This window comes from Poeciliopsis prolifica, unplaced genomic scaffold (assembly GCF_027474105.1).
Source record: "Poeciliopsis prolifica strain line A6 unplaced genomic scaffold, Auburn_PproV2 SCAFFOLD037, whole genome shotgun sequence".
NCBI lineage: Eukaryota > Metazoa > Chordata > Actinopteri > Cyprinodontiformes > Poeciliidae > Poeciliopsis > Poeciliopsis prolifica.
The window spans coordinates 1,592,501-1,619,374 of NW_026562412.1; the positions used below are offsets into that span (position 1 = coordinate 1,592,501).

Sequence of the window (26,874 nt, forward strand, 5' to 3'; positions counted from 1 at the left end):
TGGATTTTCTTGAGCTTTTCTACATCGTGAGGAATAAATGAGACGTTTCCTTCAGGAAAATGATTCCTTCGATTATTCAGATGATAGAAAAATTAGCAGGAAGAAAAGTCATTAGTGGCAGTCGTTATTTTAATTACTGATTTTATTGTTTGCACTCATTAATATGAGCTGCTGGGGGGAAATTGTCCTGATGTAAGTGATTTATCAGAAAGATGCTCCTGCATGGCGTCTGCAGCGTAACATCCAGACACGTTTCTGTCCTGCCTGGCAGGGAAACACGTTGCTCTCTGACGGCGTCTCCTGGGACGACGCTAAACTAAACAAACTGAGCAGCTTGTTGTGTGCTGCACTGGATGCATGAAGACGATCTAAACAAGAACTCAGAAAAAACTACAAACAGTGAAGAGGGAGAAAAGTTACAGATGAAATCAGCTGAAAAGCTGCTGTCATGGCTGCAGTTGGTTCCACCTGGAACCTTTATATTCACGTTTCCACTACGGCCATAAATTTGACGCACAACTGAGATCTGCTGAGAACAACAATGGACGACGACGTTTCACAGCTTATCGGCGAAGTCATTCAAACCTAAAATAGCATTTCAATGCTAAACATATAGCAGCTAATGCTAATGTCAGGCTCCATGAGTGATCAGCACTTCCTGGAAAAGATAAAGATTGTCGTTGAACTCATGTCTGTTCATTTCTATAATCCAGTTTTCTGAATTGAAAATGTTGCTAATTTATCAATAAATCATTTTTGATTAAAATGTGATGAATTAATTGGAGATCTTTCAATAAGTTTTAAGCAAGTCCCATCACTAATGAAGATCAAAGATTTGGATCCTGAAATAAAACCAGCAGGAGGTCAAAGCACATGAAGTCATACCTGGTCGCCTGCTCTGCCCCAGTGGAGAGCCGGGTCGGATCATCAGAGAATCAAACCTGCAACCACTTGAATAACCCAGCATGTGGAGCAGCTGCAGCCGCTCTGACAGGCTCAGGTTGGTTTTGTCTTACAATGGAAATAAAGCAAACAGCTCCCAGCCCCTCCCGGCTGGATGACACCCAGCAGACGCCTCTCATTCCTCCTCTGCTCCATGAGGAGAATCAGAAAAAACTCCAACTAATCGCCCGCTTGACCCATTTTCTGCCCGGCGTTCTGGGGCTGAGTGGAAAGTGGCACTCATGATAAAACTGGATCGCTCTGAACTCGATGTGAACAAAAAGTCAAATCTGATGCATAAAATGATGTAATATTTTAGAAAGTCTGATCTGACTTGTTTTCACTCAGAAAGTAAAATGAAAACAGCAAAGTTTGATTCAGTGATTCATGCAAATGTCCCACATTAATCATGAAATGTGTCAGAAGTGCAGATGAAGTGTTTACCTGCCAGAGCATCAGGAGGAGCGTGGACATGCTGGGGGGGGGCGGCGTCCTACAGCGCACCGCTGGCAGCTGGTGGGAAGCTCCATCCCTCTCATCCTCCTCCTCCGGGTCGGCTGCCTCTCTGCCCGGCGCGGCTCTCTGGTTGCACGGCGGCTCCTGCTGCGCTCCAGCGTCTCCGCCGCAAATTTCATCTCACTGGTCGCCAAGTTTCAGCCGCTGTCACTTCCCCCCTCAGCGCTGAGCCGCCGCCTCTCGCTCCGCTGTCCTCCTCCAGTCTGTGGAAGGATGATGTCAAGTTGAAGAATAGTCAGTGGATGTGAGACGGGGGTGGAGAGGAGCCGAGCCGCTTCATGTGAATGTTTTCATCTTCTTTTGTCTCCAACCAGGAGAAGCTGTCAGCGTTTCCTCTGCTTCCTCTCAGCTAAACTTTCTCAGATGTTTGGCTCATTTTGAGGCTTTGGAGTGTTTCACACAGAAAAAGTGAATCTTTCTCCACTTGGATGTGTCTCCTTGTGTTGGCAGAAGATGAACACTGGATTTAAGTAGGAGGAGGAAAAGGAAGCGGAGGAGGTTACAGCTGCTGTTCCTGCTGCTGCTGCTGCTGCTGCTGCTGCTGCTGCTGCTGCTCCTGCTGCTGCTGCTGCTGCTCCTGCTGCTGCAGCTCCTGCTGCTGCTGCTGCTGCTCCTGCTGCTCCTGCTGCTCCTGCTGCTGCTGCAGCTTCAGGACCCAGTCGGCTCACGCTGATGCTGTCCTGGTTGCTTTCCCTGCCAGGCCAGAGGTTTCTCCTGCTCCTTCCCCACTGCACACATTAATGCTGCCTCGGTTGCTTAGCAGCGGCTCCAGGGAGTTTCTCCTGCTTTTATTTTGGTTTTTACTATCATGTGTGTAGAAATGCAGCTGGATGATAATAAACCCAGACACTGTTCACTGTTTTTTTCTCTCCAGTAAAAGTGAAAAATATCCGTTCAAGAAATTACAGGGAAAAAATCTGAGAAAAGTCGAGTCAAAAACTGCAAACTGTTTCCAAATCAGTTCTTTCAGAATAAAACTGGTGATTTTTTGGTTCTCATGCAGTGAATTTACTCAGTGGTTGAGGATCGAGTAGCAAAACTTTATAATAAAACTCAAGTTACTGTAACAAGTTACTTCTGACCTCTGCTGACCTCTGCTGACCTCTGCTGACCTCTGCTGACCTCTGGCTGTTTTGCTGCGATGGAGCATCAAATGTCCTGAGATCAGGTTCTGTTGTCTCACCAGAACAAAAATCACATCAAGATCACATTTATTCTGCTTTTTTATTGGTTTCATTTCCTGGATTCGGTTAGCGCATCGTGAGCTGCAGACAGAGCTGCAGACAGAGCTGCAGACAGAGCTGCAGACAGAGCCAGAGCTGCAGACAGAGCTGCAGACAGAGCTGCAGACAGAGCTGCAGACAGAGCCAGAGCTGCAGACAGAGCTGCAGACAGAGCTGCAGACAGAGGCCGTTTGATCAACATGCACTGGAAATAAAAACATTGCATTTCATTGAAAGTTGTCTTATATCAGTTTGATCGACACTTTTAGAAAGAGCAGGTTTTTATAATTGCTTGTTTCAAACTGCTTCACTTGACTTTTTATTCTTTTCCTCCTTCACTGCATTTCAGAGGAAACTTCACTTCAGTTTGAGATCGTCGTTTAGCATGGAAAAGTCTGGACTAAATACATTATTTGCATATAACTTATAATGTCAACATGTTCTTGCGATTTAGTTAATGTGCAGCTAAACAAAATGTTTCAAGTTATTCTAGGTTTGCAGTGCTTGAATCACAGCATAACTTCATCAGTTTTTATATGAAGCAATCATGGATTCTGTTGAGGCGTTTGGTTTATGACAGTAGGGATTGGCCAGCAACGTTTCCCACAATGCATTGGGCCACAGTAACTAAATAAACCAGTTATTTTCATAAAATTATTTCAAGATGTTTAAGATGAAAACGTCCAGAGCTTCATCTGTGCAGCCAGTTCATGAGGAATGAAGCTGCGTTGGTTTATTCGCTCGTTTTTAGCAGAAATGCAACAAGAATTATGAAGTTTAAACGAGTCATTTAAACGTAAGAAGCTCAGCTTGCACGAATTAACATGTTGATTTGAGTGGATTCCTGTGAAGTGAGGTGAACTAATTAGATTTTACTGAGTGGATCTGGAGTGAAAACCTGCAGGACGTTTCTGCAGGACAGGAAGTCCTCTCTGTCCCGCCTCGTTCAGAGGGAAGGACAAAAGCTTTTAGCGCTGAGACTCACCGGCTGAGGCTCAGAAACGGCTCAGAGGCCAAATCTCCCAGTTGTAATATATTTTAAAAAGTCACTTTTACTACTTGAATATTTATAGTTTTTCATTCATTTACATTTCGGCCTTTGGCTCCTGCAGGCAGATATATTTTTCAAGAAAAGATGGTGGAATAAATGCAGCTTTTAAAATGTCAAACTATAACTTTTGGTGTCAAAACTTGCTTTCATTTTCCCGGATATTTTGATTCGTTATTTATTGCTGGCAGATTACAGAACTAGACATTAAACTAAGAAACTCGCTGTCATTTATAGTCAGAGTATTTGTTATGTCAGCAAAATGTGTAAAAATTCAGACTCAGATAGTGTGAAATTAAATAAAGCAGACGTCCCTTTGGCCAGTGTGTCATTATGCAGATGGCTTTGCTGCTAAAGGAAATGTTTGGTCAACAAATTAGTTGAGACTTGACGTTGCTTTCCGCTTGAATCAACCCAGAATGGGCGGCAATAAAAATGGAAATGTTAGCGAAACGTCCTGCTTTAAGGGAAACCAGCGGTGTGCATAATGTTTACGGCCAACATCAGATCCTCATAAACCAAGCGACTCGGTGGACATTTATAACAATTAATTGTTCTTGTCATCCAGGCACTAAATTACATCTTCCTGCGACTCCATGATGATCACATCAGAACCAGAGCCGCGATCACACCGACTGGGTTTCTCTCACAGCAGGCTGAGGAAACACAGGTGTTTCATATTTATATTAGTCATTTCCCAATCAATCAAGGTGTTTAACCACCAGAGCTGAGAAACACATCAGAGTCTCGTCATGATGACAAACTTTACTGCTATAGGGAGGTATGAGATTTATCAAAACATGAGATTTATCAAAATATGATATTTATCAAAAATAAATAAGAAAAGTCTTAAAATGAAAACAGTCAAACCTGTTGGGATGTTAATGTGTCATTTCTCATTTTAAGAGGTTCTGTGTCTCGTAACGAGATGCAGGTTCTGTAGAAACAATTTTGTGTTTCTAATTTAAAAAAAAAGTGGGTTAAGGTCAATTAATTTATTTCCAAGTTTTGGTATTTAAAAGCTTCCATATAAGTCAGATGCAGCAGCATCTCATTACAATGAATGAAAATGAGATAATGATGCTTATTTTCAGGTTCTGGCATTTAAACACTTCATAAGATGAGACCAAAATGTATTTCTTTTGTTTGGCTGTTTTTTTTTTGTTCAACTTGTACGATGCTCTGAGAGAAAAGTGTGATAAGCTTCTCCCCAAAAACAATGAAATCATTGTGTAAAATATTAAAGTTTAATCCGTCAGTTTTGATGGTCAGTGTGTGTTTGCAGTTTACACTTTTACATTCAAAGCAAACTGAATGGAGAGACATCAATTATAAATTAGAACCTCACATCAACTGTAAAACTGGCTGTGTGCACAAAAACCTTCCCTCTGCAGCTCAAACACACGCACACACACACACACACACACACACACACACACACACACACACACACACACACACACACACACACACACACGCACACCAGCCACTCAGCGCTCACCTTAAAGGTCGATATTGCAGCTGTAAGAAGAAATAAATATTTCACGTTTTCCCTGAATAGAAGGAAGTTAATCGATGTCCAGCTGAGCCGCGGTTACTTCAAGTTCATCACGTAAAAAGCTGAATTTTTCAATACCTGGAATCAGTTGGAGTCAAATTACGGTTTGTTAGTTTTACTTTCTGCATATGAAACATGAACCAGAGACTGTGGATTTTCTGTTTATTAGTGAAAACATTTTGGTATTTTCCAGCAATATGTTTCATCTCCAGGTTTTCACACTCAGTGGTGTGAAAATGACAGAGAAGTGGATTTAAATCAGCCATTAAAGTCTCCAGTTTAACTTCATTGAAGTTTTTCTTCTTTCATCTTTTATTTCATGAAGGACACAGAAACCTTGATGCATAAGTGTGTGGAAAAATCTTTCACCCTCACGAACTTCCCTTAATGTTTTGTTTTAGTTTCAAGGGCAGAGTTAATGAAACCTGAGAGTCCTCCCAATCCAGATTAATGGAGACGTAATCTGCAATTAATACCTGTTTCTCTTTCTTCTCTCGGTTTGTGTTCTCATGTTAAAGCCCTGATTTGTCCTTCAGCGAACGCGGCTCAATGTTCAGCTCATTAACTACCAACCAGCACAAAGTTCAGCCCCGAAAACAAAAACGACCTCCAGTCCAAATCACTTTGATATCGATGCAAATCCAGGAACATTTTGGTGCCATTAAAGCTTTGCATCTTTGTAAGGAAGACGTGTGAGAGCTGAGGAAGTCCTCCGTCTCCACATAAGTCTCTCCTGAGGAGCAGCAGGAAATGGCAGAAAGTTAAGCTAACAGCGCCACGGCCGCCATTCATCCTAATGATCAGGGAACATGACAGCAGCATATGGAGTCCTCCACTCAGCCTCTCAAGCTTTTCCTGCTGCTCAAGCACAGGAATGAAAATCTGGGCTTTTAACTGCGTTTCCTTCCTTCTCTGGCTGGGAGAGACAGACGGGAGGCGAGTGCAGGCCGGACGCTGGACACGTTGGGCTGGTCGTAATGGGAACCATGAACCATCAAAACTGGTGATGCGCGTCAGCTGAGGCAGAAAGAAAAACTATTAAAGATTGATTTGGAAGTTTTCAGGCGCATTTGCGTCTACCTGGGCGGCCGAGAAGCTTAGAGGAGGAGAAGATGGAAAACCAGGGAAAAAACTAAAACATTCAGAAAAGCTTCAAACGAGATCATCAGGAAGAATCTGCATTTCTGTCCAGTCGTCCAGCTGGAAATGAAATGACGCAGATTCACTGGAAGGTCGTCTTTCTGGCTGCTGCGCTTCATTCTCAGCTTTTGAGTTCGTAAATTTACAGCCAAAGATCAGCAGCAATAACTTGAGTTATTGAGTCATAAGAAGAAATGGGGTTGAATTTTCAGTCACATCTTTACCATGTCAGTCATTCATCTCTAAATGTCACAGTTTCAAACTAAATTCAGCTGTAAACTAAATGTTTTTCTTGCTAACTAAGTACTAAGTTTGTAAAGTTACACAGTTGATAAGTATTTAGTGAACCAGCTGAAACCTTCAGATCCAAACTGAGTAGCTGCTGTGCAGCTCAGTGTTGGTGGGGGTCAAAGGTTGAATCTTTGCATTTTTAAATTAGGAAACGTTTCTTTAGAAAAGCTTTGCTGCAGCTTCTTCTCTTTTATTCTTAGAAGCTGTGAAACTGGATCCTCGTTCCCAAGACGGCCGGCTTGTGCTTCAACGTTTCTATCTGTGTCTAATTATAACAGAAATGCAGGAAAAGACTTCGGCTGTGGGACATTTCAGCCGAGGTCGGCTCCATGCGCCTCATTTTAACTCATGTAAATTAAACTGTATCTGGCGTATTTGGAGATTTCTTCAGGCACAAACATGCAGGAAATATTCCCAGTTCCAGTAGAAACCTGTGCTGGGAACGGTTCCTCCAGCAGCTTCTCACCGTTTGCATCAGACGTGACGCTGAGGAAGCAGCAATAAATCGTTTGTTTCAAAGAAAAGTACCATCAGAGCTGGTGGGCGAGTCGATGCTGAGACGATCCGACGTTTATTCAACTTAGTCTTTATGAAAAACAGATTCATTAAGTAGATTCCTCCCTGAACACCTTTAATCCAACCACTGAATGCAGAGAGCAGCTTTAAGAAAACCTTCCTCAGGATAATAGATAATAAGGATGATAATCAAGGCCGGAGCAGCGTTAGCGCTGCTCAGAACCCCCACATTCAGATGATCCAGCTTGGATCAGTAAGTAGGGCACTGGGAGAGAAGCAGATCATTATCTGCCGGAAAAATAAAGTGTTGAACTGATTCTGGCAATTCAAACACACAAAAGCTTCTTTTTATTTTTGCTCCTGTGGGACGCAGGAAGGAAAGTTCATCAGCTTCAAGCAGAAGGCGTCTCTCTCTCCCTCTGTAAAGCAACATGGCGCCGTCTGCTTCACAATTTATTTAAATCATAATTTAATTGGATAAAACATGCAGGACTCAGACAGTAGAGGAACATCCTGCAGGATGCAGGAAAATAATGAAACTGTTTCAGTTTGTTTTTATTTAAGAACCAATGAATGTTCTGCCTTCATCCTCTCTAACCTGACTGTGAATTTTCCCACTGCGAGACAATAAATGACGTTTCTGTTTGAACATGGATGATGCAGAAACTCAGCTGCTCTGACGGCAGAAGAACCAGATGAACATGTCGGCTGTTTCATCAGGTGAGTCAGGAGGATTTATTTATTCATACTGTGGATTTTAAATGCTTTTAATCCAGTCATGCTTTTGCTTTCATTCATCTCGCCGCCATTTCCACAGGCTCACTGTGAACACAGGAAAGGTTATAGTTCATGAATTATTTCATAACTGCATAAAAGTTTTAGGAGAGACGTCAGAGGGGAAATCCTCCAACCCTCAAACTAAATAATAATATTTTTGTTCAAAGATGATTCAATAAAATATACAAAAAAATATTCTGGCATTTGTCAGAAAATACTTTTATAATCATTATGGCTTATTTTAACATTTTTAAATTATTTTTATACAGCTGATTCACAAATTCATGTTTTCACAGAGAAATGACCAAAGGGTTAAAAACTTGAAGGAACTGCTGTACATCATCACATCTCCTGCTGCTGCTGCTTCTCTCACTTCTGAAGCTTTTTTCCTTGAAAACTGAATCAAACAAACTTCAAGAGCCGATCTGCAGTCAGAGCCTCGGACCCCTGCTGAGTCTCCTCGCTCTGTCAGCATCTAGAACAAAAAGTCCCTTCAACAAACCGCAGCTGCATCCTCACAGCTGAACGACCAGCGCAGAAATGAGACAAACATCCACAGATCAGGAGTTTTAGTTCACAGCTCTGGACCAAATTGATCAGAAATTGATCAGAAATCCAGTTTAAAACATCCTGAGGAAAAAGTTACACATATTTTCATTTTGAACTATTTCACTTAATAGTTAAAAACTTAATAGTTATTAATCTGTTCAGCCACAAACATTTGGACAAAACTGTTTCTGAATTATTATATTAGATATCAATGAATCTAATCTATCAGATTCTGATGATTAATTGGATGAAAACAACATTTTTGTGATTTGTAGTTTAATCCTTTTTATCTGACATTTTACTAAATAAATAAATGACGATGTGTGAAAAGCTCATTCCTTTGACTGATCATAAATAGTGTGTATGGCTGATTTATTGATTATTTGCAGTCAATCACTGGATTGATTATTAGGATATTTTAATCATAATTTTTGTTTTGAGTTTTTAATCTCAGTTATGTAGATATTTGTTGCACATTTCTGGTTTAATTATTGATCTGGTGATGATTTTATTTCAGTAATCGATTAATCATGATTAATGCAAATTAATCGATTAATAATGATTAATCGTTTCAGCCCTGGTCTGAGTTGCCCGGGCTGCAGCGCCTCAATCAGCCGAGGAAGTTTGTTAAAATCCGTCTTCATTGAAGCTGTGATCTGTTCCGATCAATTGATCGGCTCGTATTGATCGGGCTGGCTGAGTCTCTGCAGAAAATCCGTCTGGATTGTTGGAAAAACTGAAATAAAATCACCCAGAGCTTCATTTCCTGCCTGTGTTTATTCTAATCGCTCCAGAACGAAAGTGGTGAAAATCCTGCAGAGACGTGACAAATTCTTATTATTCACCTGGAGGAGAAAAACAACAAATGAGACGATTCCAGGTCCAGCGCCACCACCAGGCTGGACACGGTGTGGCAGATTACAGACGGGAGTCTGGCGTAAATCGAACCGTTTCAAATCCTTGGTCATCATTTTCTCATGAACTTCAGCAGAAACGACTTTTGATTTGAACATTTTAAGTATTTATTTGAAGTCAGGTCACCAATCAGACAAACGTATGATTTTATAAAAACAAGATTTATGTGGATTGAAAGTTAAAGTTCCTCAGCGGTTGAGCAGAACCCAGGAGTCTCTGGTTTGATTCCCAACCTGGCATAAAGCCCACAGGACAAAAACCTTTAAGAAACAATCATTTATTGTACATTTCTGACCCTCTAATCCTCACAGGATGGTTTGGATCATGTGTAATGATCCAGGCTGTGGGTTTGGTCCTCACTGTGTGGGAGGTCAGTGACATTTTTTCTTCTGTTTTCCTGAATTTGTAAGTTATTTTCCAGAAGCAAACGACGGTTTGTTTCGCCCGCAGCGTCTATACAAAGCAGTTTGACATGAATTGTAAATGAGTGAATACTGTGGATCTGAGCGTCCATCGACACAGCACTGCTCCAGCCCTTTTTCTGCTTACTTCGGTTTAATACTGTCTTGTAAGCATACCTAAATGTTAATAATTCGGCTGCTTGCAGATGCATTTTTAGCGAGCTCTCTGTTTTCTTGCAGACTCAAAGGCCTTGAACTGTCAGTGTCTTCTCCCTGGAGCGCACACAGCACTCTGTATCAACTTTCTGGATCAGCAGCTTTGATAATAATCTGACCTCACCTGTTTGGTTGACTTGGGGAGCTATGATTTTCATTCTGCATGCTGGGTGAACAGCACTGAGGTGGGAGGGAGTTTCATTCTGCAGCCAGAGCTCTGCTTTATTTCACAAAAGGGATTTTGTGACAACAATGTCGCCGGCAGCATTTTATTCATTCTCATCGTGTTGCTAATCAATTAAACTCCGGCATCCTTCTCAGTTCCTCCAGGTGAAAGGTCACAGTGACACGGTGAGGCGCTGCTGATAACCTGAACTTTGGCAAAAGTCAAACACGGCTTGGTTGGTACAAACTGAAGAAGCTTTAATGCATCACAGCAGCAGCAGGAAGAGCTGAACGGAGCTGCAGCTGATCTATCTGCTGTGGCGTTTCAGACCTGAAGTAGGTTATGTTTGCTCCTGCATTAATCCACTCTGAAGGTCTGGGGCACATCTGGCTCTGTTTGTGCCTCCGCTCCCTCCTGGAGGCGTCGTTTTCCTCATCAGGCCTCCTTCGCCTGCACTCGGCTTCACCGTCCTGACAGGACACCAGGGCAGCACTTTTTCCTTAAACTTTTCACTCCAAACTACTCAACATGTTTGCATGTTTGGTCCAGATCAGGAAATTTGTTCTCATTTCTGTTTCTGTAATGGTGGTTAAAGGGGGAGTATTAAACCAAATTCACTTTTATGTCATGTTATAATGTTTCCCTCCTCAAAACCATTTTGGGTTTCTAACACAAAGCTCTGCCTGCTGCCAGCTCCTCCAGACTAGCAGCAGCAGTAATTACCAAACCCCTGGTGGAGCTGAGCTTCTTCAGGTGATAGAAGATCGACTTTATAACTGTCTTTATGTGGCTCTGAAGGTTCAGTCAGAGTCCATCTCTACTTCCAGGTTTCGGGTTGAGCGCTGGTTTTAGTTGTAACAACTGATAATGACTCTAGATCTGTAACTCTAGATCTATAACTCTAGATCTGTAACTCTATTTCCTCTTTAGGTCCAAAACTAATAATTTCAGTTGATACAACTTTAAATAAATTTTAGTCTTTTAACTGAAAGTCTGTCCAGTTTTTTTATTCCATGGTTATGGAAATTCATGCATATTTTAGATAATCCATAACTGAGTTTAATAAAAAATATTTGAGCAGAAATAATTAAAACATTGGATTTCAGTGGATGCTAACTTACTACATTTCTTTCGGTTAATTTCGAACATTTTCTGGAAAAAACAAGAAACTTTCAGAGACGAAAAACGGAAAATTTCTAAAAGTGAAAAATAAATTATTTATAAATTTCCAAGTTCTTTATGGTTAATTTAAAGTTTTCTGAGTTTTTCCAGCAAATGTTAAATTATTGGAGTTCATACATTTTTTTTGTTCTCTTTTTTTTAATTTTCTTTGATTAATCTCCAGATCTCTGAGTTTTTTGGAGCATTCTGCTCCTTTTGCTGCCCACAGTGGACCTACCTCATTGTCTGTTTTCCAAAGCAATAATTACAGATGTGGAATCAATAATAAAACTGTAGATACATGAATATTTCAAACGCCTCGTCAGGTTGCAGCAGCCCGCTGGATAAATGCCCCCCGCTGGATAAATGCCCCCCACTGGGCAGGAATTACATCTGTGTGCGAGTCTGAAACCCGTTGCCTCGGCGGTTTCAGATTTATGAGCGCCTCTGCAGCCGCCGCTAACTCACCGGGAAAAACAGGTTTCCTCAACACTTTGCTCTGTTTTGTGAAGATGCATGCACTTCCGCTGTCGTTCAGAGGAGGTTGTAAAAGTGAAGTGCTGCAAGCGGCAAACTGATCACAGCGTCAGGCTGGGGGTTACATGAGGGGCAAACTCTTCTTCACCCTGACATGTTCTGCCCTCAAGGAGACAAAGAGCTTTTAATGTCGCAGGTTTGCAAGGAAACATGTTTCCATGCAGGACGAGAAACATTTCTGCGTGGAGGAGTGAAAAGTTTCACTTTAGATACATTTCCTTATCATATTTTTGGATGAAACAGAAAAACAGAAACCCAAAATAAAAGCAGGGATAAAGTGGATCTGCTGCTTCAGCTCTTTGGGCGATCCAGAACCGATCCCGCTGCTGTTGTTCTGTTTGTCTGATCGGACTGAGCTGAATTATTCAACGCTTCCAGCAGCGTCTCTCTCTTCACACCGACCTACTTTCCATCAGAAGTTTGCAGGTTGGTGGGAGGCTGGAGACGTGCAGCCCTGTTGGCCATCAGGCCCGGATCAGGCCCGGATCAGGAGAACCTCCTGTCTGCCTTTAGGCTCAACATCAAACCAGCTGCGATGTGTTGGATTTCTACTGACTGTGGATTTTATGTTCCCTTTGGACGCAGTTGGTGTAAAAATAATTTTAAAAAAAGACGATTGAAGTTGAACAAAGAATTGGATTTAAACTCCCAGGATGAACATTCAGGTAGATTCCAGTTCAAACAGAAAATGAACTTTAATTCTGGTGTTTTATGTGAGCTGCAGGTGTTAAACTGCTCCAGCAGGTCAGTTTTCCTTTCAGTTCATCTCTGGAGAAACTTTCTGCTCCGCCTGGTTCTCCTGCAGGAATAACGGGTTTTATGGAGCGCAGGAGGAAAGAAAACCAGGATTTTGCTAAATTCATGAAGCCGCCCTCCGTCGCTAACAGCTCGCTAAAAGTTTGCATCCATTTTTAATGCCTCCAAACTCTGCATGGATCAAACTCTGACCAGTTTTCAGGTTTTTCAGACTAAACTTTTCCAGATTCCATCATTTTACAACGAGTTTCAACTTGGATTTTATTAGAATTTTATGTGCAGAACCAAAACAAAGAGGCGCATAGTTACCATGCAGAAAGGAACTGATTCATAGTCTTCATGTTTTGCTACAGATAATAATCTATAGAGCATATTTACATTAACTATTGATAAAAACACAAACATTTAAACATAAATCTAACATTCCTTCTGGAAAAAGGGAAAACTTAAACTGTTATCTTTGTTTTCTTTCCAGACTCGATAACAGATGCACAACCAGAAGGATTTAAAGGAATTCTCCTTCAGAGGACGACAGAGAGGAAGGAGTTGAAGAATCGGCGCTGCGGCTCGTCTGTCTGGAAACCAGGTCAGATTATCCAACATTCAGGAAAATCAAACCCAGATGATGATGCAGGTGCAGCTCTGACCTCATGTTGGCCTCAGTTTGTGAAGGAAATCCCTGCAGGAGGTTTTCCTCGCTGCTGCGCTGCCTGTTTGCAGCTTCTGCTGACAACTCTAAATTATGATCCGTTCATCTGGTCAGAAATACATAAAGTGAGAAAATGATTTAGTAAAACTCTCTTTCTTCTTAAACTCTTGGAGAAATGATGAAGTAAAATAACCCAATAGATAAAAGATTGTTTCATGTTTACAGATCCTAACGTTGAAGCAAACCTCTTTACTCTCACACCTCTAAATAAAACCCAGTTTGACAAAATGCTGAATCAGTAAATGCAGTGCAGCTCTGTTTGATGCTGAAAGCTTTCCATAAATCTCATCTTTATGGAAAAATGGAAACAAAACTATTGATGAAGGAAAATAAGAGTAAATCCTGCTTAATGTTTGAGACACAGCATGTAGAAAGAGGCGATCCGATCAGCCGCCGCAGAAACACAGAATCTGCCAGTAATTCTTTCCTTTGTGTTGATGTTTCCCATGAATCCCAGTAAAATAAACTGGTGTTGGGTTGTGATGAAGCTGGAGATGCTTTACGTTCGTCCTCCACCATCATGGCGCTTCGGCTACTCCCCACCTTCATCTCACGCGGCGAACTGAAGGTCATGGTGACCTTTTAGGGTCGTAAACTGTCTGGGCCGTTTCATGCTTGACCTTTCTCTGTCTGCCACCCAGAAGGTCAAATCAGAACACAGGAAGTGACCTGCAGCTGCTTCCTGCAGAACGGCATCTTCACATTTCCACCTGGAGTTCTCATTAAGAAGAAAACGATCAAAGTCTCAGAGTTTACTTTGACAGGGACACTTTCATCTTCCCTGCAGGAAATGCAGAAGCTCGCTGTTGTTTACCAAACCAACACCGACTTCTGAGGGTTTTCTTTTTATAGCAAGTCAACGACTGAGAAACAACCTGACTGACAAGATCCTCCTCACTGCTGCTGCTTTAAATGTGAACCAGAGTTTAAAGCTTAATTACCCAGAAGAATAAAGGAGAAATTCAGCAAACTGAGAATGACCCTGTCAAGATATGCAGAAGTTTACATGCAGCTTCTGTATGTCGTATTTATGACTCGATCAGATCTGTAATTAATTAACCAACTTTAAATCAAAAACCTGACAAAACAATCAGAATCTTTCAGTCCAGAAACCATTTTTGCTACTAAACTATTGAATAAATAAACACAAAAATATTTCGTTTTATTCAGGTTGAACCATCAGCGTTGTTTCAGTTTCAGGAATTATTCATCGTTCATGAAGATTTTCAGCCCCGGAAGAAATTTAACATCAATTTTAAAACAATGTGAAGCAGAAAGAAGATTCTGCAGGTTTCTGTAAAAACTGCTGGAAGTTTATAGTCAGAAGAAACTTCCATAGTTTCTACGATTTATAAAAACAGACGAACCTCTTAAAAATAGAAACACCAGCAGTATTTTTTTTGTCGCTGTTGTTTTTTTGTTTGTTTGTTGTTTTTTTTTTGATGATGGACATTGAGCCATTTCAAAATCAAATCAGGAATCAGCAGCACTTCTGATCACCAGGCAAAGCTCCACCCTGTTTGGTCTGCTGGTTTCCTGCTGTACAATGGCTGCTGGAAGAGACAAAGTGTTTTATTCTTGACTTACCATCCGGAAACCACTTCCTGTATTCTTGTTGGTTGCACAGAAGGCGCAAATTCTGCTTTTCCAAGTTGTGTGGTTGTGTAACTGTGCATCTGTTTGGAGCCATTGTTTCATGAGTGAGTGTAAACGTTGAGTTTGAGGGCGTGGCCAGCAGCAGTTTATCTGTATTTAAAGTGACAGCCACCATAAAACAGCTGAAAATATGCAGAAGTGAGCAGAATAAAATCTCATTGTCTGAGAATGATTTCATGTAAAAAAGCTTGTTTTGTATCTTAACTTGTTGAAGGAATTGCAGCTGGTTGCTCCGGTATTCATGTCAGGACAAGTGAAGTGAAACAGAACCAGAGGAGTTTTAAAGGGTAAAAGTCATGAGTTGAAGTCTCAGCCTGCATGATGCTTGTTGCACTTTGGGCCAGGAGACACTAAACGTGCGGTTTGAAAGGCTGCATCAGGAACATGCTCCGCTCCGCCGGCTGAGTTTATTGTAAAAATAATTCCTATCTGACGCTCTGCCACTGGCAGCAGAGCATCCACTGGCATCAGTCTAATTGCTGGGAACGCTGCCTGTCAGGAGGTTAGAGGCGGCACAAACAACATGAAGGAGCCACAAGCTGATTTAATTAGATTTTCACCTTTTTTAGGAGATTGAAGTCGCAGCAGATCGTTTTACAGCCTCAGCGTTTCTGTTTTATAGCTGAGATAAAAGCCTGAGACATGCAGCCAGTCACATGACGCATCCTGAATCACATCCTTCAGAGTCTCTTTCATTTTAGCATTTTATATGTTTATGATAAATATTTGCATATTTAAATCCTTGCAACTCTTTCAGTTGGGAGAATGATGATCTTATTTTAGAAACTTGGTCCTTATGTAACCCTGCAGTCCGGTTCCTTGGCTGCAGTTCGCTCTGCGTGTTTTGGTGGTTCTGGTCCAGCTGATGTCCGTCAGGATGCGGAGGAGCAGATGTGCTCCATGTTGATTCTGGATCAGCAGAACTGGCTCCGGTTTGGGTCATCTGGACTTCGACTGGCCCGAAACTGAATGAAACAGACAAACTATGAGCAAAGTGACAGATGTTGCTCTCAAGCATCTCAGTTTCATCAAAGCATTGATGAAACTTAACGGCTCAAGATAAATTACTTTCCCAACTAAATTTAACTCCAACAAGTATTTAAATATCTAAATACTTGAGATAAATATTCACTTTTTTGACCTGAACATTAGTGTCAAACATGCAGGATGTGATTTTTGTTATGATTTATTCAAGTAAAATAATGTTTTTAACCAACCAAACTCATCATGCTGTTTTTATCTTATTTAAAAATACAAAATCACTGCATTAGATATAAAACTTACTGTTTCATTATTTCAGTAGCTAATTGTTTCATAATGTTTCTGATCATGTACAGCTGAGACTGAATAAAATAAAATAAAAGATAAGCAGCCAATCCAATCTTCTGCTTATGGTGCAGAAAATGCAGTGAAAAATTAATATGAGTAAATATTTACAGCAAAAAACATCAAAGTCCATTAAACGTTTGAAAATCTCATTTAAAATGAATAAAGATAACAAACTAAAACAACTAAAAATCTGCCTCATTATTCAACAAATGATGACAAACAGAAGCTATAAATGAAAACACTGAAGATAAAAATACATTTTCAGGATTTGCCAAACTGACGTTTCAGGCTTTATATCATCTTCACTCTGAATGAATCCAGAGGATCAGCAGCAGATTCAAATGCTTCTCTGTACATTTCCAGACAAGCAGAGGCTCTTTGTCTGCAGCTGTCAGAGCTGCAACAGAACAATAATTAAATCCGTCTTTTATGTCCAGAAAATGATACATGAACTCTAACAAACACATTCAACCAGCACAAACTGACTGCTGCACAAACATTCAGTTACAGGAACAAACCTGGAGTATAAATATCCTGCAGCAAATGAATTCCTGTTGCTGCATTAAAACACGTTTTCCTGCTGTTTTACCAATGAATATAGATTTCTACATCAAAGGAGATTTCATAATTCATGGAAGTGGATTTTCCTTCAGGGACAAGCAGCAGATGCTTAATTGCATTTATTTTGAGTGTATTTTTAATTAGACTGAGTGAAAAATGAGCTGGATGTATAAACGCTGACATGAACTCAGACGAGTCAAATCTGAGTTTTTCTTTCATAACTTTTTCGTTTTTCCAGTTTGGTTCAAAGCAAGAGACAGTTTCACATTTTCCAATAAATTCAGATTCTTTTCCTCCAGAGCTGCAGATCATCTACCAACCTGGGAGAAAGAACAAAAACTTCCTGCAGAAAAGAGAAACATGAGTGCAGAAAAGTGGAGTTTCTCTGAAACGCAAGAATTTTCCTCTGATGTTTTGACAATCATGTCAGATTAAAGTCTATCTGAGTAAAAACAAGAAGCTCTGTTATGTGTGGAGAAGTTGCTGCAGAATCAGTTTCTGCCTTTGAGATCCTTCAGACGTTTTTACCTGTTCATGTCTGCGAGCCGCTTCCTGTTCAGATCACCCAGCGTCCTTCACACGCTGCGCTGCACGTGTTTCTGCAGCCTAAAATACGGCTCTGCACAATGCTGAGTGGATGAAACGCACAGCTTTCATCACCACCTGCCTGCGTTCGGCGCTCAGACTGGGCTGACCTTTCAGATGACCTTTCAGAGAGCGTAAAGGACTGGCTGGAAAAGGACGCGAGAGCCAGGAGCTGCCAGAGGATATTTGAAGGCAACAGGTCACATTCCCAGTCAGACACTGATTTTATTTATAGAAGAAGAAATAATCCATAAAAGCATCATTGTTAAGCCAGGAGAAGTTGTTAACGTCTTTTTAATGCTACATTAGCTGAAGAGTGAAAGTGAGCTGTGGGCGACTGAACGGCTCATTAAACTATTCAGCTTTTATTTCACATCGTTCAGTTTCACCTGGGAGAAAACGATGGCCCCCCGCTGATATTCAGCCTTTCTCTAATTATGCTGCAAAGTTCTTCACTTTGCATGAAGTCAAGTCGGATTTGTTTTTACGTTACAGATTTAGAATCATATTGTTCACTTTTAAGGTGAATCGATTCCAGCTTCAGATGATGTGTAGAAATATTTCAGGTCATGTAAAAACATCACAAACCTGAGAGCAGCAGCAACATTTCTGATGAACATCTGACTTCAGAATAACCAGAAGGTTTTTATTTATTATTTATTTCATATTATTTATTAAATTAATAATATTAATTTGAAGAGAAGCTTTCATTTTTTCACTTTCCTTCTGTTATTTGTTCACTTTCTCTGCTAATACAAAAAATACAGTTTTAGTTGTTTTAATGTATAAAACAATAGATCATCGATTTGTTTAGAAATAAGTTTTACATGAGGATCATTTTCCTGTACGACGTTAAAGCAGCAGAAGGAAAACTCAGAATCTGATTGATTTTTTGATCCATTTCACAGAAACTTTACATCAAACTGATCATTTTTCAGACAGAAGTGTTTTTGGCTGCAGCAGCATTTCCTGCAGAATCAGGAAAAGCTTGGAGTTTTGTTTCACATTCATGTTTTTCAAAGATAATTTCCAAGTTTCCACACATTTATAACGTATCATTAGCTCATGTAAGAGTAATAAACTGAATTAATGTGATAAATTGATAAATTGAGACTTTTTCAGCTGCATCTTTGAGAAAACCTCCAGATAAAACCTGGATCCGTGTCGACCCGGCGGCGCTCCACTCTGGGTCAAACAGACAAGAAGTGCTGCGCCGCCCAAACACAGGAACCCAGAAAGACGTCCTTTTCTTGGATCAGCAATCCCTCTACCCCTAAAAAGTGCAACCGGAGCCTCTTTAGAAAGATTAATGACCATTGATCCCCGGCAGCAGACCGCTGTTTTCCTTCAGTCGGCATGAGCAGTAAAATTGTCATTACACACTTTCTGAGTCTTCAGGTTCCACCTCTGGCCGACCCAAACGGGCCCAAGGACAGCGGCTCCTGCTGCTGCTGCTGCTGCTGCTGCTCCTGCTGCTGCTGCTGCTGCTGCTGCTGCTGCTGCTGCGGCTGCTGCTGCTGCTGCTGCTGCGGCTGCTGCGTTTCTGTTGGTCAGCAGACTCTCCTGTTGTGGCTGCTGTTTGCACAGTGGAGCCTTTTCTGTGTTGATTCTAAAATCCTTCTGCTTGTTTTGCTTATAGCAGTTTTGAAGCAGACGTTCAAAATGGGAGCGTCTGATTTAAATCAGAAAATTTGTCGCCTTTTCTTCCTGCTCCTGTGTTCAGAACGTGTGACCCGTGTTTGCGTTCTCCTCCAGAACCGGCTGCCCGCTCCGCAGGAACGCAGGAACGCAGGCTGCTGCTGCTGCAGAGAGAATCACAGCAGCAGAGATAATTAAGGAGGAATATCATCCCTGCAACGCCTCGACTTTTATCCCAAACTGTGTTTGATATTGAAATGTTGAGGTGAGACTGAGTCAAACTAACAGAGACGTTTTATTCTGCTCACTAAAAGATTAACAGCCTAATAAGGTTTGATGGAAATGAGCTGCTTTATCTAATGATCCATTTGTGGCTCTGAACCAGCAGAGGCAGCAGAAATGATTGAATGTTTCTCTAATTGCAAAAATCACATTTTCTTCCCCCACGTCACACATGAGCAGCACAAACACACCAGGTAGATGAACTGCCATCAATAAAAGAAGTTTCTGTATTTTTTCATTCGTTTGTTTCTGTTGGATGCAGGCAGCAAAGAGACAGATTAAAAAACATGGAAAATCTGCACCGATTTCTGTTTGTGGAGCAAATTTTCACCGTTTCATTTGCACCATTTTTGCTGTTTTGAACATTTCTTGTGTTTGCAGCTCTTGCATGTTTTGTTGGTTGTAGTTTTTGCGTGTTGCCGTTTGGTCAGACGCTACTGTTGGCTGCTGTCATTTCATCATGGAGTTTTTAGCAGCAGTTCAGTTTCTGCTCATTTTTCCTTCCGTCATAAAAGTTTGATCAAAATCTAAAGACGTTTTATTCTATTTTATCTTTATTTGTTGCTAAAATGTGTTCAGAATCCCAGGCTGATTAAAGTTGTGTTGCTTTAAATGGTTTGTTAGTAACAAGTTGTTTGGTTGAGAGAGTCTCAGTTTCCACTGGAAGAGATGTTTCCTCAGATTCTTCCATCTGATTCCTGATAATCAGCAGAAAATAGATGGAAAATATTCAGTCATTCATTGTTTTGCTCCTTTATGACCAGAACTAACATTCATGTCTTTGCTTCTTTTTGTCAAAGCTCCTGACAGGCAACATTAAAGTGTGATAAACCTTTAAATGATCAGCTGTTGAAGCCGCCTTCGTCCTGACGCCAGCCTGAGTTCATGATGCGTCCAGATGAGCTGATGAAACTCAGAAATTGACCTGCAGTTGTGACGCCGTTGATCCGGTAACCGGCAGCGATGTGTGGATGAGCTTCCCATAAAACCAGGGGGAGGAAAGACGCAGCGACGCTCGGATGGATGCGGATCATTCAAGATCAGCCGGTAACATCTGTTCACACGGCGCCCAAATGTTCACAGCCTGATGAAGATGGAGAAGCTTCGTTCTGCTGCGGAAAACGAGGCAAGAGAAAAATCCGCTACATTTGGTTGATGTCAGAATTTAATTTATTCCAGAACAATAATTGCTGAAAGTGACTTTGAAGAACAGAAACTAACTGGAGTCCTTCATGGATGGATGTCTTACATTCATGTTCTTCATTTTTACAACAGATTTACATCCAGGTTTAGCTCTGGCCTTTGACTAGGCCTTTTCAAACATTTCATCTAAACCTGGACTGTCCACCACTGTCTTAGTCTAAAACTGATAACTGGTTACTTTAAACATAATTACAGATGCAGGTTTTATCATTTTATTGAATTTTCACAACAGAAAGTATCTGTTTTATGTTTTTGTCTCTATTTCTTGTCATTAGGTTAAAGGTTGTGTTTTTATATAAATATCAACATCCAGTAGAAGAAAATCTGTTTAATAGAAATAATCTTTTCTTTTGTTTTTTTTTAAACCAAAATCATTTTCTTCCTCTCAACATTTTGTCTCATTTTCTCATTAAACGGTAAAAAATAAAGAACGATTCAGAGGATGAGCTTCATAAAGCAGGACATTTCCACCTCCGTTTACGTTTTAGATGAATCACTAATCATCATCTCTGCAGGAAACTTCACTCACACGTTCATGAAACTCTTTCAGTTTCTGATTCTGTTGCAAATTTCACACTTTTTGTATATTTTATTAAACAAATATCTATTTTCTAAGAAAAAAAAACAATACAATATTGTTTTCTTTCCATAGATTGTCCAATTCCTTCACAACATTATTGGTTTGTATTTCTGCAGTTCATTCCTGAAGCGATCGTTTTCATCTCATAAAATAAAGAGGGGAATCAGATGAAGTCATCTCAAAGACAACATTTTCTAATTTGTGTCTAAAATAGTTGAACGAACCTTTAAGCTCCAGTAAAAGAGACTCTGTTGTTTCTGTCGGTGTTTCCATCCTTAGCTGAACATTTTTCTGCTCCTCTGGGATCCTTTGCATCAATTCCATTTATTTCAGTAACCGGACCAATTCATCAGGGAAATTTGTTTTGTCATTTGTGTTTTTCATCAAGCGATTTCCCAGCGAACCAGCGGATTCATGCAGACGCCGTGGACCGCTCAGCGTTTGGTGAGCTTTCTGTTAACCGATGGCGGGAAACGGCAGAACTGCCATCGTTAAGGTGAGCGGCTGTTTGCTGTTGAGGTTAAAGTTTGTTTACTGTGATTCATTTTAACAGCAGAAAACCCGAAACTGAAGAAGCAGAAGTTTTAAAAACCTTCCAGACGTCGTCATGTCGTCCGCTGTGTTTCATCAGCAGTTATTAAACCCTGCTGGCCTGGATCGCCGCGGCGGCGCCGCCTCTGCAGCATCTGTCATCCTGCCGCGACATCTGCTGGCATCCAGCAGCACTAACTGACCTGCTTCAGAAAACGCTCATCCTGAAGGTTAAAAAAAACATTAAATCTGGAGCCTCAGGAAATTAAAGCCTTTAAGTTGAACACAGAAATATTTTAGGTACAGAAATGTTCTGCTACATCAGCGGTTTGACCCACAACTCAAAATCTGCATTTTGTGTTTATTCCTTTTGTCTAATATCTAAATCGGTATGAAAAACTTAAATATGAGAAAATGCAAACAAATATGAGATGAGGGAGAAGTAAAGGCTTTTTGAGTCGACCCAAATGAGTTTCTTCTGGGGCGTCGTGGTTGTTGGGGTTATAAAAAACAACTTTGAGCTTCTGGATGCTGCGTGACACTGAGAGCCTTGCTGCTGACTTTAACAGCGTTTTAATTAGTGGCTCATAAAGCTGCTCTAATCACACCGGAGTGGATTTCCTCCCTGGAGTCGATCTGTGAGCACAGAGACGCAGCGTCACCTTTAAATAAAGATCCGCTGGATGCATCCGAAGCTTTATGTTAACAACGCAGCAAAGCAGCACAAATTGACCTTTAAGTTTTGCTCACCTGAGACCAGGTGGACAGCAGGTGAGTCGTCCGACAGCGTCTGTGACCTGGATAACGGTTTGGATTATTAAATTCATCTCTTTATTGTTTAAAAACAACTTTTTCTGACACTTTTTTACATTTCAACCTCAAATTTTTATGTATTTTGTAGGAATTTTATTAGTGGTAAAACTAATAATCAGATGAATCAGTCAGAATAATTGATTACTACAATAATCATAAGTTTCTTCCCTGGTGTATCATTTGAGGTAGAACGGTCTAGTCAAAGTAACAGAACAGACAATCCATGGCGATTCTTTGCAACATGTTTGTCTCTCGTCTCCAGTGTGAGTCGCTGAACATTGAAGACACACAATTTTCTGAATTGTCTTTTTTTTTCAACATGATCCAGTATGTGGGCCATAAATAAGGTTTAAAGAAATTTTAAAAAGACATGAAGAAGTTTAGAATAATTGCTAAAATATTGAATTGTGAGGCTCGTTGCTTTGCATCGACAAACAAACCTTTAATCTGTTGTTTTCACTCACATTTCTCCAAAGTCTCCTTCAGGCCATCAGGACGCTGACAGGTGTTGAAATCGTCCAATTTCAACATTTGTTGCCATTTAAAAGTTTTGGGGAATCAAGTGAAAACAATAAGTAGCTTGAAATAACAGAAAACATTTTATTATCCAAGTTCAAACAAACCAAAAATATCCAGTGATTTAAAAAGGTGGAAAACAGCCGAGAGAAAATGGCTGTTATGGGATCAACTGTCTGTTTTTGTTTTCTATCCTTCAGAAGCTTGTTTGGTGAAGTTATTCAGAATAAACCCAGGTTGACGGTGATCTTCGGACCTCCATGATCTGAGATTCTCCGCTTCCCGCCTCGCCAGCAACGGCTTCAAAGTGACAACAAAGTCTGATTCATGGCGGCTCTGCAGGTTGAAAGTGAGTAAAATAATGAGCAGAGAGGCTGGAGCTGCTGCTGCTGCTGCTGCTGCTGCTGCTGCTGCTGCTGCTGCTGCTGCTGCTGCTGCTGCTGCTGCTGTTGCTGCTGCTGCTGCTGCTGCTGCTGCTGAGAGGAAACCATCCTCTCAGATTTGTGGGAATGTGTGGAGTTGAAATGAGTTTTCTAATAATCCGGAGCAGTAATGAGGTTCTGATAAGGAGCGTTTGGTGCAGTAAAAAGTCCAGAGATGATCCAGAATGCGTGAGCTGGTGCTCTGATGAAAATTAGGACGGATTATATTTCCCCTGGCAGAGAAGATTTTATATTAGATTATCGAAATCATTTCAATTTGGTAAGACTAGATTTTTGATACATCCTATAATTCAGATCAGATTCAATTTGTTCAACAAAACTAAAAGCAGGGCTGATAACTGAAATAACAAAATGATGTAAATTGGAGAGTAGTAGGAGAACAAAGTGAGGAAAAGTCAGTTGTGCTTTTTTAACTAAAATAAATGTTTGGATTTGTTTCTACTATTTGCTTGAAAAAGTGACTGGAGGATCTGAAAGTTGCTAAATAACAATGTGGCTGAATTTGATGTTCTTCAACCCCAGCGTTGGCCACGCCCGCTCCACGCAACCCCAGCGTTGGCCACGCCCCCTCCACGCAACCCCAGCGTTGGCTACGCCCCTCCACGCAACCCTAGCGTTGGCCACGCCCGCTCCACGCAACCCCAGCGTTGGCCACGCCCCCTCCACGCAACCCAAGCGTTGGCCACACCCCCTCCACGCAACCCTAGCGTTGGCCACGCCCACTCCACGCAACCCCAGCATTGGTCACGCCCACTCCACGTAACCCCAGCGTTGACCACGCCCCCTCCACGCAACCCCTGCGTTGACCACGCCCCTCGGTGTTCTCTGGCCCCGCCCACTTCGGTGGACTCTGTTTGGTTTTGCTCTGATGTTCTGATGTTTTTTCTGTTCTGGTCTGAACCGGAGCGTCTTCCTCTACAGGTTTTATAGATTTTATGAATGATTAATTTGACAAACCGGATCATTTCCTGCATGTTTCCAATCCAACGCAGCTTGTGGTGAACATTTTATTGCCTCTTTCTGCTGCTTCCTCCCTGTTGCACCTCATCACTGTATGTTTGGACCTGCAGAACCAGACCAGCTCCTGAACCAGCTGCTGTAGGTCTGCATGTTTCTGCCTAGTCTTTCATCTGAGGAACAAAATGTGATTCTCCACAGATTTGTTGGGGGAAAAAAACACAGCAGAAGAAACTGTACACTTTTCAAACACAAAGTTACTGTATTCTCTGAAAGTGATGAAGACCTTGAGATGTGAGATAATCTGTCGGTTTGAAGGCTCTGAAGCGACGACATTGCTGTTGGGCCTGGAGGCATCATCAATTATGGAGCGAGGTTTTCCATGCAGCGATCTGTTCTGTGGCCTGTCATGGCCGCGGCCAGCATGAAGCTGCTGCTGCTTCCTCTGGAGGGCCAACTGTGGTTTTCCTTCACCTTCACAATGTTTCTGGAGCAGAAACGCCGAGGGAAGGAATCGGATCTGCTCTCTGATTCTCTTTGTTGCTTCTGACAGGAGTGAAACAGGCGAGGCAGGAAACACCTGACAGACACGCTGGGAGTTTTAGGAGCTGCTTTTTCTTCAAGGAACAAATAAAATGTCAGGAGGATCATCAGCAGCATCATGACCACTTCCCCCACATGCAGCATTCGCTGCTTTTGGATCTCACCTTTTTGGTGCACTGCTGTCTATATAATTATAATTATTTATAAAATTATAACTTTTTAGACATGAAGATTCACAAACAATCCGATCTTCAATCTCGTCACAACTGCATTTCCTTTGGTTGTATTTTCTTTGTTTTCTTCACATTGCAGCTTCTTTTATCATGTGTGATATTTTAAAATCCAAAATATGATAAAAGTGAAGCGCTGTGAATACTTTCCACAATCACATCTGTCTCTAGAAAGATTAAGTCTGATTTCATCCATTGAGCTACTGTTCACTTATTTACCATTAAAATCAGATGTTTATATTTTATGTTTTCAAGGAAATTCATGATTGATTGACCTAACAGGCCTTTATAGGTTTTATCTGCCTTTCCATGGTTAAAAGGCAAAAATGAATAAATATGAATAAATAAAAGTCATCTCCTCAAATACAGTTGAATGTGATTCATCCTGTAGACACAAAAATGAATACTTATAAAGGCGTGCTTGTTAAAACACTCACTGCAGACACTGTTTTAATGAAGTTGCATAATGACAACCCAGTTTCCATGCATCACTCATGCAGGTCAGGCGCTGCAGAAAAACCACTTTCTACTGTCATTTATCATTTTAATAGAAGGAAATCTACATTTCACTGTGCAACAACAATCTGTTGTGAAATATGGACCAAGTCAGCGGCGGCCAACTAAAGTTAGCTGTGCTAACTTTAACGCAGCTAGCAAAACTCTGCTAACGACACCAACATGAAACTTGGCAGAAGCTAATGCTAATGTGCTAACGTCAACCTATAACCCCTGACATCAATATTATTTATAAAATGCCCTTAGACTTTGATTTTATTTTGTTCCCTGATTTCCTTTTTGGTTTGTTTGTTTTATATAAAGTTATTGGAAAAATTAGAGAAAACATTTGAAGAGGAAACGGAACTGGGGCACTTCAAAATAAGAGCACAAACTTCTAACTAATTGAAAAATAAAGAGACGAAAACAAAAACTTCCAAAAGCTAACAGCGCTAAATGATTTTACAGTTAGCAAAAACTCCAGGTGAATAAAAACTGGTGCTTTTCATGACATAAGTTCATAAATACCAAAAACATAAATTCAACTGAGAACCTGGCTGACTTGAAATAATGTTTTTAAAGTTAAGTCGTGTTTTGAAGAAGTAAAATTTATTAATTTATTGAGCAGAAATGGAAGGAAAACCTATTCTTCACTTTGATCATTTATTCTAACATTTCATTATGAGATAAATCAATCTTCAGTCATTTGTTTTGTATGTTTTGTAGAACTTACATTTGATAAAAGTTAAATTTATGTGAGAATATTTAAAACTCTGTTTATTGCCCCTGGTGATTCATTGTTTGAAACTGAGATCTTCAATAACTTCTGTCCTTGCAGTTTGTCCTTGCAGTTGTGAGCCACTTATTACTAACATGAAAAATGGTTTTAAGGTGGAATTTTCAATTATAGCCCCAGGAAAACAGGACCTTTTTATCCACTTTAAGAGAAGCAGTAACATTCCTCAGAAACATTTTCAATCCCAACAATCTGAAAAGTCTAGATTGATATTTATAGCAGGATGTTTAGCTGAGCAGCTCTGCCTGTCAGCGTGACGCCGACAAACAACCCAGTGAAATGGAAGGATGGATTA

General features: G+C 40.8%; 1 protein-coding gene across 1 annotated transcript in view; it reads right to left on the bottom strand.

The window, feature by feature from the left end:
• Positions 1–1,895, bottom strand: part of LOC129374811 (protein TUNAR-like) — a 6,664-nt gene extending 4,769 nt beyond the window's left edge. The window contains exon 1 of the mRNA XM_055053457.1: positions 1,387–1,895. Coding sequence (XP_054909432.1) covers positions 1,387–1,416 — 30 coding nt within the window. The 5' untranslated portion in view covers positions 1,417–1,895. The remainder of the gene's footprint in view (positions 1–1,386) is intronic.
• Positions 1,896–26,874: the final 24,979 nt, after the last annotated feature.